The 14,642-nt window shown below is 41.4% G+C and overlaps 1 protein-coding gene across 8 annotated transcripts in view; it reads right to left on the bottom strand.

The window, feature by feature from the left end:
- Positions 1-14,642, bottom strand: part of tns1b (tensin 1b) — a 134,043-nt gene that overhangs the window by 100,662 nt on the left and 18,739 nt on the right. The window contains exon 1 of one of the 8 annotated variants that reach the window (XM_028393955.1): positions 3,971-4,114. The exons of the other annotated variants lie outside the window; for them this stretch is intronic. Coding sequence (XP_028249756.1) covers positions 3,971-4,051 — 81 coding nt within the window. The 5' untranslated portion in view covers positions 4,052-4,114. Of the gene's footprint in view, positions 1-3,970; positions 4,115-14,642 lie in introns of those variants that run through there. 8 annotated transcript variants of the gene reach the window in all.

Here is a 14,642-nt window from a genome sequence, read left to right as displayed (position 1 = left end):
CAGTCATTGTTCATTCTTTAGTCTGTCAAGTACAAATTTAAGTACATCAGTGAACCCTCGCAGAGGTTGAGCAGAATACAAGCTTATTTACAGACATTTTTTAAAGACCACATGAACAACTGAAAAGTATGAAACAAAGTACATAAACAATCAAAATACCTGAAACACAACACAGGCCATGCTTTTTTGTCATTTTGGCCACAAAATACTTCCAGACGGACAGACATTGGGTCCAACAAAATCAACAATCTCTTGCAGATAAGTGGCAATGTGGGGGGTATGTAGTTGTTGAAAAATCTTTTTGTGTGGACTGTGAGTGTGTCATGGTGAAACTGAAGTTTTATGGGATTGTAATAAAAACTGAAATGAGAATCCATCCGAATCTTGATGGATGTCATGCCCAACCTCTGAACAAATAAAGCATGTGATGGACATGACACGGGGCCAAACCAGGGGTACACAGCTGTATAAAGCCCCTCAGACATGAGGTAATACTGCACTAAGTGTTTGAGATTTCTGATAAGATAATGCAGAGATGATAGAGTGTTACTAGCATAAAGAGGGAAAAGTGTCTAATCTACAGGTAAGGAAGGAGTATTGTTTTATAAGTTATATTCACACCCCACACTAATCTAGTTTATAGCAGGTGCAAAATATATACATGACCTTTGGCTGTGTAAAAAAAAATCACTATATACCATCATATTTATTTCACCTGTTCTCAGGAGACTTCAACAGAGATGTGGATAAGCTGATCTTACAGATGTTTATAGGTCTATCCCTACATCAAGCAGAGTGAAAGGGTGAAACCTTGGCTGATTTTTGAACTGAAACTCCCATCAGGGAAAACCAAAAGACCATGGACGGTTTAAGGCCAATGTGCCCAGTGAAGCATGCACAAAGCTGGGGGTTTCTTCATGAACGAAAGGGGTGGGTGGGGGTACTACACAAAGCTCAACAACTCTCATAAATCAACTGAGCAAGGGTTAAACTTCCCTTTTTGTTGTTCAAGATTTTTCACCATCGAGGGGACACACGGAACGAGCCACACAAAGATAACTATAGTGCGACAAACATGCCAGCACCAAACCCAGGAAAGCAGATGCATGGCAAATCCATTCCAGTAGGGAAAGCATCATGGCAATGTAAACCCAGATGTTACAATTACAGCAATGTTGCTGCATTTCAAAGAGGACCCACATGTGGAACGCTTTTCTCAAATCAGAAGTAATCTCAGGAACTGCGACTGGGAGAGAATCAAGCAACAGACCCAGAGATAAAAAAACGGAGGGTGGAAAAGCTGATGAGTGCAACGGTGTGAAAGAAAATAGAAAGAAAAAAAGGAACTGGCACTGAGGAATAGTAGAAACATCCGGAGAGTCTAAATCAGGTAGAACAAAAACAGGTTTGAGGTTTTTGTCTATTTTCAAGTCAAGACAACTGAGGAGACCACTGACCTAACATTCCTCAGATGACACCATTTCCCAGAGCGATCCTTTTGAGACCAAACTCTGAACTTAGATGGACTGAGTGTACGTTAATGGATATCGATCATCCCGAGGAGTTCTTTGAACCCTGACAACTCTGAAGGTTTAGCTAAGGGTCAATATTTGCACTGACACAACTGTGAGGCAGTGATCTGAGGCTGTGTTTTCTCCAACAGCTCCTCGCTAGATCAGAAGCACCTGACCGCTACCAACACCTCTGCTACAGCCTATCAATTACACCTGTGTGCTGCAAAAGTGGTAGTAATATGTGGTAGTAACCTGAAGGTCAACAGGATTTGCACAACCTTTAAACTTTCTTTACGCAACAAGCCGGTAGAGGGCATTTGTTTTTCTGCCCCTCTCATAGAACCCTGATAAAATATCCCTAAAACCCTTTTTCGGCAGTCATTAATTATTCAGTGTTAGCCGGGGGCGGGTTGGGGGGGGCAGTGCTCTTCTGAAGGTCTTCTTTCAGGGTCCTTTGCTCTGTCCATGCTTTCTTTACCCTCCTTTTTTATGCCTAGAGCATCTTCTATTCATTTCCTCTGTCCTTCAAGTTGTTCCTGCCATTCCCCACAGTTCCCTGAGCCTTGTCTCTCTATACTTCCATGCTGGAAAAATACCGCATTTTATCCAGGACCATCCTGCTCTGACAGGAGGAAACCCTCCCCATCTGAGGCCAGGCTAAGGAACAGGTCTTGTCTGGTTTGTGAAGATGGTCTGTTTCCTAAATCTACACTTACTCACTCTCTATATCTTTCTTTTCTACAGACCAGTCTGTCTATAACTGCTTTTGCAGCTGTACTCATTTTCCCAGCTGCCTAAGGAGTATGTCTAGACCTGATCAGCAAAATATGATGAGAAAAAAGCATCAGAACTTTATTCTTGTGGTCTAAAAAGACCTTTGAGGTTTCAACTAAAAAGTGATGGTTTGGATGCAGAAAGGGTTAAGGTCAAGGGCTGGTTTATTGCCTCATAGAAGTACAACTTCGTAAGATGTTAAAAGTGAAGAGTTGTCTAAAAACAGTGCACAGTTCATGTATTCTCTCCGGGGACATAGAATATTAACAGCTGTACACATGTGGCATGAATGGCTAAATAACAAGCTTGAAGTTCAGTCTGTAGCTCTTTTACCCTCGTCTATACAACTGACCAATTTAGGCCTGACTCATGTTAGAACCACAGAAATAATCATACCAAGACCCACCTAATCCAGCGCCGGAAAGGTACAAACGGATTGAGTTTTTGAAGCTGTGTGATCATCCAACAATCACCTAACCCTACTCTGGAATAAGGTGTTTTAGCACCAAACAAAGATCTGCTATTAACACAGGGGTTCAGATTGAACCCCGCCCCTTTAAGTGAGCCCGCTTTGTCATACAGTGCTCTGATGCAGTCAATCAGTGACCCAGAGCTTAGCTGGGGGGCTTTGAGATTCTTTTACAACCCCCCTTTCACCTCACCTCCCGCTCCTCAAAAGAAAGAATGGTAATTAACTGATGAAGAGCTCTGTAAGATTATCCAGTCTCCTCGCCAAGAATCTCCAGCTATGCCAGTGGTGTGCAGTCATGTCCCAAAGGACCACTGCAGAATGGAGAAGGATGGATCTCAATGGTCTATTCAACTACTCTCCTCTTTCATCCTCTATTCAGCTTAGAAAATTGGAGAGCAGCAAAGTTGTATATTTAAGCCAGGAACGTTCTTTCATATCTGCACAAATTGGGAAAAGCACTTGCAAGCAGAGCAAAGCAGTGTTTTAAGACAAATGTCGAGACCATAGTCACAGCACATTTCACATGGACACACACACACACAAATACACTCCTGCACTGACCACATCGCTGCTTAGAGGGCACAAACAACCTCTCACTGTGAGCGGGAATGCGCGGCAGATTAAATTATACAAGAGAAAGCAAAAATAGCTGTGTGTCCCAGCCACCTAGAGCGAAACAGAACGGGCCACAGAGGCAGCGAGGGAATGGGAGCGGGTGGGAGAGAGAGTGCAGGAGATGCATTCACTTCATTAAATCTGTGTTTTTACTGAGCACGTGGAGCTGCAGAGAAAATGTAAGACATGTTTCTGAACGGAGAAAACATCAAGACAGTTTTGTCTGGCATCGCACACCCTCCCATTCTCTTATAATGTCTCCCTCATTCAAACATGTCACCATGCCAAGGCCCCCCACAGCTGGGGTCCCAACCCTCCACCCAACCCCCGACACGCAGACCACCCAACAGATTCCCTGACCCGCTTTGCTTGCTTTCTAAATGATGAAAAATATCACTGCCTGAAACATTTCTCACAGAAAAGCTGCTGCAGTTGCATCATCAAGCGCATTCTCCCTGTGCCATAATGACAAAATATAATAAGGTTGTGCACAAATTTCTGTTATCTTGTGCTAATTGGTCTTTCACATCACCGATGTCCCATGTGATCAGTCAACTGTGATTGAGAACAATCACAGGTTGAAAAGTTATCTCACCCAGAACATGCAGGACAGGCAGACCCAGGTGCGTGCAGGTCCAGCCAGAGCTGTAGGCAGGCTGAGGGAGACAGACGGCATGGTGACGGACTGCAGTGATGCTGCTGCTGCTGCTGCTACAGACCAGTGAACTTCCACAAGTCTAATCCAGTCAGGAGAAGAGTTGCCCAACACTGCAAAGCCATGACTGTCCTGAACACAAACTCTCTCTTTCTGCTTTCTCCCTCGTCCTCTGTGTCTCCTCTAAATTGGATCCTGACTGTCTCTCCTCTCAGCTCACTCTGCCTCTCTTTCCCTCTGCAGGGGAAAGTTTCACAAAGGTTTTTTTTTTTTTTTAATGGGGGGGTCAGGCTGCCCCCACCTCACCACGGGAGTAAAAGGGGGAGGTGCACTCCACTTATTATCCATCTCTTTTGCCCCTCCCCTCTCTCTCTCATCCCATGTCTCCCTCTCTCAGCCCTCTAAGTCTCACCACTTTTAATTTCATTCATTCCTTGATCCCACCCTCCTCCCAGTTCATCCCCCTCAGCATCCATGGCACTTCACACACACACACACACCCCCCACCCCCTCCTCACATGCTTTCCCTCTGTGTTTCTGTATTGAGCCCATTTTAATATTTCATAAACTCTGCCTCCGCCTGTATTCACCCTTGAGGGGAACGTCTACTGGCATTTCCCCTGACACTGGAAAATGCAATACTCAATCACTTTAGATGTCAAGAACAGACACCTGCTATTTATATTCCCAGTCCTTTCTCAGAGTGCAGGTTCATATTTGCATAAACTAGGGTCCAGTCCACTCACAAATGCTCAATTTTGTTACTATGTAAAAATGGACTATAAAGGAACAATTTGTCAGACTGTCTTAACACAGTCTGTTTTAAAGGTTTAAATCATTCAAAATAAACAAAACAGTATACATTTATTATAAATTATAATGCAGAGACACTGTAGATACCCAGAAGCATCTTTATCACCACAAGATCGAATAGTGAGTCAATGTAATGTTTAGTCTAACTTTACTCTAACGTAAGACAAAGAAGAAGGAATACTTGTCAATCATGTATTTACAGTGTCGATGGATTGACATTGGCACTGTAAATCACAACAAAGAATTATATATTATGAGAGCATTAAACAGCAGGAATAATAGGAGAGTCCACAACTTTGTTCTATGCTCTCCTCACCCACAAACATCAGCAGTCTTGTACCTGCTGGACAGCAACTCATTATGCTGCTTGGTTTTTGGATGACTTCCATTAAAGGTTTTATAGTTTCCTCATTAATAACCCCAATGACATGAACAGACTAAATGTTGAACTAAATTCTGGCAAACATTTTTTCCTTTCTTCTTAGAAAAACAAAAAAAATTAAAAAATAAAAGGTAGTTCCTGGTGTTAGTGGACTCAAAAGAGGCGCACCCCCCTCCACCACAAAGCTTTACTCAAGAGGAGAGGAACACACAGGGGCCAGGAAGCTGCTTCATTTAGTTCTCACTGCTCATCAATGACCATGTTAGCCCCATGCTTGACTCTTTATCCCTTTGTGCGGGTTTCACACACACACACAGTCCAATCCTCCATCCACTACTATACCCCATATGCCCCTGTAAGCACTTATGGACCCATCATTTTGAACACATACACAAACATTAGGTAAAAACTCCCATCTCACCAAAAACAAACACACACAGTTTAAACGATCAAATTCACCACATATACATAAACATTTCCCAATAACTACCTAGGTTTTTCCCGCCCTCTTGCACACATCTTCTCACATCTTTTCTCACACACTGTGTAAATACACAAACCCACCCACATGTAGAAACATACAAACACACTAACTCAGTGGCACAGAGGATTAATCCCCTGGTATTTCCTGCAGGCCACCCCTACACACACACATTCACTAAAGGAGATTGTTACAGAGAAAACATTCAGACCTGATCCCTCTCTAACAAACACATGCAAACACAGCTACACATCCTGCAAGATGTTTGTATGTGTATTTGTCCCCTATTTGTGCATGCCACTGTTAGCATACTAATAATACTGATAATAATATTTTTTACACACACTGTTATCATCATCCCATCACTCCCATCACTCAACAACCAAATGAAACTGCAGTGCCCACTGGTGGCTACCGCACAAACTGCATCCACATTCATATTCATAATCATAATTATCAGATTCTTGTTTATTGGCAAGTCACAAAATATAGGAGGGGCTGCAGTGATGGAGTGTGTGCACATGGGTGGGTGAGAGAGAAAGGCTGTAATGCAGAAAGGGGAAGGTGGGCATGTTTCCAAAGCTAATCAGATCACTCAGAGGACTTCCTTTAGTACCTCTTTAACCTTGACCATTCCTGTCTTCTTTTGTAAACTAGAGCTGAGAGATGGACAGTGAGTTCTTTAAGATCAGCCGGGGTCAGGGCACTGTCCTTGAACCAAGTAAAGATGGGCAAACAGCAGAGAGGGATCAAAGCTGTACAGTATGTTCCGATGGTTTTAGTATAAACAACACTGCAAATAAGATAAGAAAAAACTGTCACCCAGAAAAAACGTCCAAAACAGATAAAGTGGAATCTGTAGCAAATAGACTGGCAGATAAGTGGATAGTAGATAAGTAGATAGATAAGGAGAGAGTGAATGTGTAAACAGCAAAGGGGCGTGTTCTGTCATCTTGGCTGACATCCTAGAACCTGCTACATGAGGGGAGCTCACTTGTTGATAGACAGAGGAAGAACACACTCCAGCAGGCCCCTAACACACACACACAGGCACACACACCCTTTCCCATCCCTGTGTGTCCCATCTGCTGAAAACAATACAGACCCAGCCCCCTCCCTTTGCACAACACTCACATGTGTGTGCACGTTTTTCCTCTGTTCTTTCTGTTGCTGAGAGGAAGGGCTGTCCGCCCAGCACCAGAACAAGCTGACCCATGGAAGCAACAATAACAGTGCTGCAGTACATGGAGTGAGGGGCGGTCAGGCCTGCTCTTTGAAGCAGTGTAATCAGGGAACATTAGCCAAGGAGATCTATACCTTCAAATTTGTACAAGACATGATGATATGATGTATTTTTACCAGTGACACAGCCCTTCTCATATGTGAGTTAGGGAGTGACATCAATACCCTTCTATATTAATAATCATTAATGAAATGCTGCTCACACTGCACAGCTGCTACTGATCAGAGTCTACAAACTGCTGAAGGCTTCTGCTGAGTGCTGACTCTCACTGCCATTAACCTGTGGGTGCTGCATTTGTGACCATTTGCTCACACCTCTATGTAACACTCACATATGAGTAACAAGGTTACTTGATTCACGTAAAAAAAATATGATCCACACAATTTCAAAACAGACAATACTTTATGTGTGAGGAAACCTTTCAGAAATAAATCCAGATGACTGCGCCTTGACTGGTGAAGTGTACCACTGTAGGGACTGCCAGTTTGTGATCTTAAGAACCAACATTGCATAAATCTTAGTTTCAGTTTAAGTGCTTTAATGGCAGTAACAGAGAGCTGTGCAACCAAGGAGGCCATGAACTTCATCTAAAAAGTGAACTTTAAAGAGGTTTATTTGTCATATGCACAGTATTGGCAGTGGAGTCATCTGAGCAATGAAACGCTTAAAACAAATCAGGCAGGCAACTCCAAGTAACCCTAAGTACTAAAAAACAAAAGAAAAAGGCCTAATAAATAAATAATGAAAACATCAAAATAACAAAATATTGCACCCTAAGAATACTATGTACAACAGAAGTGACACTACATACACACACATATATGCACATGTGCAAATGAATGGGAATGAGAATGGGCAAATGGTGCTGTGCAACTAAACTACTAGTTTAGTACATCAACCCGTTAACCAAGAAGTTACAATGCCTAAAAGCACATGTGGATCAAAACTGAAGTCATGTGATGTTCATGATGGATTATGAAGCCCTTAAGTAAAGGAAGCTACTACATGATGTTCACATGTGTTTGTGTGTTGTCTTCAATACCAGTCCAGATTTGTCAGTAACGGTCAGATGTGAGAGGACACATGCACTAAGACACCCAGCATTTGCAAGATTAATGGTTCTTTTCATCAGCACAAACCTATTATCAAAATTGCCATATCAAGCCAAACTGGCAATATCCTGGTGTTTGTGTGTGTCCTGATGTGCTTATCTCTTACACCTGTCACATCTCCTGTGTCAGGCTGGTCACAGTCACACAAATATTGAATTTCCACTGTCATTTGGCAGCTGCATGGAAAATGATGGGAACAGGGCCATGCAAAAAGATCATAATCATGACATTTTATACATCCTCTGTCAGAGACAAAAATCCATTAGGTCACTGCATTTTCATTGTAGCATCACCATGAATTTGTGTAGTTGACTTGCTTCAAATATTATGGTCATTTTTCCAAAACCGAGTTGAGTTTTTCTGTTAATGGTGGGAGAAAAAAAAAAGACAGCAGCAGCTATGCTTTAAATATGTAAAGTATACTTGCAAACTATGGCTTGCTGCCACATGTGATCTAGAAGGTGCCATCAGCATTGAAAATAATGGAGCTATAATATTGACTAGTGGCACTATGGCATAATGAACACACAAAATATCATTTCCTGCACTATGTTCTACAAAACTCAGTCATGATATATACTGAGACGCCTGACTAATATCAGTCAATAGTATAAGTAGACATGGCTATGCAGTGCGGTTAGTTGCTTCAAGTAAGAGTCACCAAAGCAAAGTTTAAGGTTCAGCTAAACCTTTAAAAATCTCTCCTAAAAATATCTTCTTTCAAAATATCATACACTAAAATTACAAACTGTACCTTGCTCTTGCTTTGCCTCAGTTTCCAAAACGGAAAGATGCAACAGAAGAAAAATTTTGCCCAACTGAAGACCGTGTTGAGGCACCAGCTGAGTCCGCCCATTCTCCCCTGAAAAACTCCTCACGTCTACTGTATCACTGTCTGCTCCCTGTTACGTGCCCTCCCTCCCTCTCCAGCCTGTCCTTCAGAACCTGTAGCTGTTGGTCCTGGAGAGAGTCCAGAGGTGGCTTTTGATCCGATTCAAGAAAAAGTACATTCTCTTTGAGTGTCAGACACCGGGAATTCCCATAAGGTGTAAATGCATCCTAAAAGCATCCTCCCTTCTCTTGTCTAGCAGTCTTACAGCATCCTTCCATCCTCCCCCTTGCTTTCTCTGGATGCTGCAGGATCTCCCATTCAGAGCATGAGGAGAAAAAAGATTAAGAGAGGGAAGAGACAGAAGTGGGCGGAGGTGGAATGGGTTGGGCACAGCCATCTGGTAAAAGAATGAAGCACTTATATTGATGAAAAAAAAAAAAGAGGGGGGGTCTTGGAATTTAATGCACAAAATGAGGGATGGCTTGAAGGGAGTCATGGTGCCAAGAAAAAAACTGAGAATCTAAGTGTTCTATCTATGTGTTAGCAGTAAATAAGCTTTGACATTATTAGTTTGGTTGCCCAGCAACCAAACTCTTGTTCTTCTTTTCTTTATTATTATTATTATTATTATTATTATTATTATTATTATTATTATTATTATTATTATTTTTCTGTACATTTTTGGCTCAGCATATCTTCAGAATGCTTGGGCCGATTCAAACCATTCAAACATCAAAAGATTCAGCTCATTCAGGACATGCGTGGAAACCGTCAATAATAACTGCAAACATTATAATATTAAATTAAACATTTTCCATGTCTTCGGTTGGCTCAGCATATCTTCAGAATGCATGGGCCGATTCAAACCATTCAAACATCAAAAGATTCAGCTCATTCAGGACATGTCAATAATAATTGCAATTCAAATGGCCGGGGACTTTTGAGGTCTCCTCTTCTGTTACCATGGTGACAGACTGATGCTACTTGATGTTACATGATGTTGCCATGCATCCAAAAAGATTCAGCTCATTCAGGACATTTGGGGAAACCGTCAATAATAATTGCAAATATTATAATATTAAAGATATTAAACATTTTCCATGTCTTCTGCAACATGCTACTCCTCCTACAAATTACAAGATAGAGAAACCATTTCTGCTGTTACCATGGTGACAGCAGAGTTTGTTTTTTGGTAAAAACAAACTTGCATTTTCTTCAGGAAATGCAAGTAATTCTTTATGCATTTGACCAGGTTGGTTTACAGTCTGCAATCTCACCACTAGTATATATTTGACAGCTTGGTCAAGTTATATTTTATTCTTGCTGATAAGAATACGAGCTGGTGGCTATGTGCAGCTTGACCAGCACTGACAGTTCTCTTTGCGGTGTTTTACGCTCGCTCGATGAAAGCCACTGGCTTTGTTAGGTCCGTTACTATAGTAACGGACCTAGGTCCGTTACTATACTATGTCCGTTACTAGGTGTTAGGTCCGTTACTATAGTAACGGGCCTAACATATTTTGCATTTGTCCATATATGGACATGTATGGAATGTTGTGTATATCGTTGCTTTGATCTTGTCATTGCATTATAAACTCTTCAGTCTTCACTGTCAGAGCAGCACTTTACACTCAGAGCTTGCAGAGTTTACATTTACTTGTCACGTCTGAGAGAAGAGCCTAATTCTACATTTTCGAAGAGTTTATGGGAGTGTCCTTTGGATTGCATGCAGGTAAGTAATGACTTTCAGTTAAAGAAGCATGTTTTTACACACTTTCTTCAACTGATCTGCAATGTCTGTAATTTCTAGCATTTTTTGTGTTTAAATATTATATTTATGCTGTGACTTTAGGAACTGAATATCTTCATAGTCTACTGCTTTGAATCTAATGAAATTTCTGGCTTGTGCACCTGTTGTAAATGATATGGTGATATGATGTAAACCGACATTGTAAATACTTGATTTAATCTGCACTTAAAACAACTGATTTCATTGATGAGACAGTCACAGGTGTATGTTTGTAGTTCATGTTACATGGCCTGCATCCATCTTTCCTTCACATCTCCCGTTGTGAGACCATGTGTGGGCCAGAAACGTAATGATAAGGTATCAAAGCTGTAGTTATGCATTACAAAAAATAGAAGAGAAGTACACATTGTTTTCCTCATTGCAGGAAAATACATGTCTAATAAAAAAAGAAAGGCAGAGGGTGATTTTGCAGATTCTGAACCCAAAAGGAGAAAAAGTTGCGACCCCAACAAGACCACCAAACACAGTCGGGGACGCAGCCCGGAATCAGACCCCAACAACTGTCAGCACTCTGAAAAAAGGAAGGCTGAAAGCCACAAAGAGGAGAGACCGGCAAAAAGAATAAGAAGCAGAAGCCCTGAACGACCTGTCATAGCTGCACAAGAGGTCATTATCAGCAGCAGACTTAGTTCACTTTCCTGCTTTATAATTCCAAATGCTGAGGAGCATGAGGAGGTGGAAGAGGACAACAGCGAATCCAACTGTGTTGTCGATAATCAGTCTCCTGAAGAGATTTACCAGATGTCTTCTGCAGCAAACACACAGCGAGGTAAGTGCGAAACATAACGCAGGGACGTGTTCACACGTCTAAATGAAAGATCTGAAAAACAAAGAAGCATTTCTGTGATGAGCAGTAGTAGACACATCTCAACAAAACACATCTCTGTGTGATTTCAGATCATTTTGAAAACACCTACACTAAGCTTAGACAAATCGGCAAAGGAGGATTTGGTTCCGTGTTTGCAGGCATCCGTAATGAAGACAACCTAAAGGTAAGTCTTCAAGACACGTCGCACACATTGCAATATACACTGATGTACAGTGACAACAGCAAAGCATTTTTGTCTTGAGCAGGTGGCAATCAAGTACATTCCCTGGAAGATGATCAGATCTGGAAGAGTGGTGAGGGAAAAGCTCCTTTCCTGACAACCATTCATCAGCTGTGTGTGAAGGAGCTCATTTATAAGGTGCGTTTATTTTCTGCAGCACTGCAACGGCAAAACCTACTGCATCCCCTTGGAGGTGGCCTTCATGTTGAAAACAGGAGGTGTACCCGGAGAAGTCAGGAGGTCAGCCACGGTGTCCCTTCTAGACTGGTACTATCTGGATAATCAACTAGTTCTTGTGATGGAACGACCGCCGTTTGCCATGGACTTTTATGAATACCTTCAGACTATAAAAGGTGGATACCTGCAGGAACACCAAGCAATGGTATGAAACATACTGTGTATGATTCTGTGTTGATATTTTTTAAGCCATTTGGCTAAATGCCCAAAATAGTGGTAAACAAAACTGAAGAGTGGTGAATCTTACTCTGGAACACAAGTATGGAATTACCTTTAACTCTCATCTGGACATGTAACCACCTATGTAGGCCACACTAGCTGTGCCATGTAGCTCTAATGTGGAAACAATGCTCATGTTTCCTGTTGTTTAAAATGCTGGTTTGATTTTTTTTTTGTCTTAATGAGTCCAGATTCATTTTTTCAACACAAGACATACTGAGTCAATGTAGGATATATATAAAACACATGCTCCTGTGACACCTAATCAGATGGTGTCTTTGTCTGTGTTTATCTGTGTCTCAGTCGGTCCTGAAGCAGCTGGTGGACGCATCCATCGACATGCATTCAAAAGGGGTCTTTCACCGGGACCTCAAGCCTGCAAACCTGCTCATGGACATTGAGCATAATAGAGTGCTCATCATCGATTTCGGCTGTGCAACGTTCTCAAATGAAAACACCTTAAAGACCTTCTGGGGTTTGTTACCCGCCTGCATTTGTGAACTCTAAAGATAAGGGTCTTCACATGTAAACAAACCTCCACCTGATCTTTGTTCTGTCTTTTATCTCCATCATTTGTCTCTCTTTTCTCTGCTACTACTGCGTGTACCAGGAACATCACGATACGCACCTCCAGAATGGTTTGAAGAGGAAAAGTATGAGGCCCGTCCCACCACCGTCTGGCAGATAGGAGCCATTTTTTACTCCTTGTTCAAAGAACATCAGAACTTTAGTACCCTGGACTTCACCCATGACAAGATCAGGATTGATCCTAAACTGTCAACAAGTATGAAACAGTTTTCCATTTCAATGATTTTTTTTCCGGAAAGGTAGCAAATCTGTTCATTTTTTAGGTAGCTGATTCCTTAAACATCGGGTCTCCTCTTTGTCTCTTATTTTACAGGCTGCAAACATTTGTTACGCATGTGCCTGGCTAAAAATCCAAAGAAGCGTGCAACCCTGGAGGAACTAAAGACCTACCTCGACAATATCCAACCCCAGCCATCCGTGTAGAGGGGCAACTACAGTTATTGTTTGTATATTAAAATATTGAAATAACAGTATTTGTGATCCCACCTGGGCATTTCTTTCTTCCTTACAATGTACATTTGCTTCAAGGTGACTAATGTGTTGTAACAGAAGTATGTCTTGCTGATCTGCACATGTGAGGCTGAATTTTGAACTCAACTTTATTATCCTGAGGGCAATTTGATCTGCAGCAGACATTAGCTATCAGCTTACATCAAGATAGAAAAGACAAACAAAAATTCCACAACACATATAAAACAAAGGTGCTCCCAACACACTGGATCAGAAACTAAGATGCTAAACAACAGCAGAGTAAATAGAGTGTCAAGTCAAGCCAAAAAGTGCTATGTGACAGCAACAGATCAATTTAAAAAGATCGACACATCGACATCTGAAAACATATCGTGCAAGTATATGAATCAAAACACAGTAAACTAAGCTTCTCAATGCCAAAAGGAATAAAAGTCCTATTAGCTGTATGTGGCAGGCATTGGTAGGCCTGGATGACTTGTATGCATAGCACTGGACTATAGTGCACAAAAATCAATTATCATGTCTTTAGTCTTGGACATTTATGAATAGGTAGAAATCTTTGCACTAAACAGACTGTGATCAACCTCATCATTTTTAGAAGCCACTTTCATGAGAAGCCTCCGATCATAAGTACTCCTACAGTCACTAGTGTTTAAAAAAAATTAAGGTAAGAGAACACAGCTCTGTGGGAAACCACTTAACATGCCGAAACCTGATGTGAAATCCACAATCCAGCCAATCAGATTTGACTTCAAAATGAAGATTCTCAGTTCATTTGTAGGGCTGAATGTGACAATTGTGAAGTATACAAGGTTATTTACGCAATGACATGATACAGACCATGTATGTATTTGATTATATAAGCTTACACTTAGAGAAAAACACATCTATAACTCTTATAGAGAGTTAGGGAGGAACTCTTTGATGCGGTGAAGGCCGAAGCACTAGGAGGCATGGACGTAAGATAAATCATCAAATATAGGAGGGAAACAGAGTGTTTCATAGTCATAAATATATTAGACCAATTATGATAATTAGTAGGTGGAGATAAAAGGGCAACATGTCCCAATATGGGAATACCAACGAGGGTCTTGAAGAACTGTTTATCTATTATGCAAATGTACCTCAACTTTCAATAAAACAAGCCTGTGTCCAGGGGAGGGGCAGAACACGTATGGACAGGAGTGAAGCAGACTGAAAGGCCCGTGTTCACTGTGTTCTACCTTTTGCAAAAGGCGAAACTACACTCAACAAAAATATAAACGCAACACTTTTGTTTTTGCTCCCATGTTTCATGAGATGGACTTGAAGATCTAAACTTCATTCCAGATACACAATATTACCATTCCTCTCAAACATTGTTCACAAATCTGTC

Source organism: Parambassis ranga, chromosome 21 (genome assembly GCF_900634625.1).
Source record: "Parambassis ranga chromosome 21, fParRan2.1, whole genome shotgun sequence".
In the NCBI taxonomy this organism is placed as follows: Eukaryota; Metazoa; Chordata; class Actinopteri; family Ambassidae; genus Parambassis; species Parambassis ranga.
This window is presented reverse-complemented; position numbering and strand designations above follow the sequence as displayed.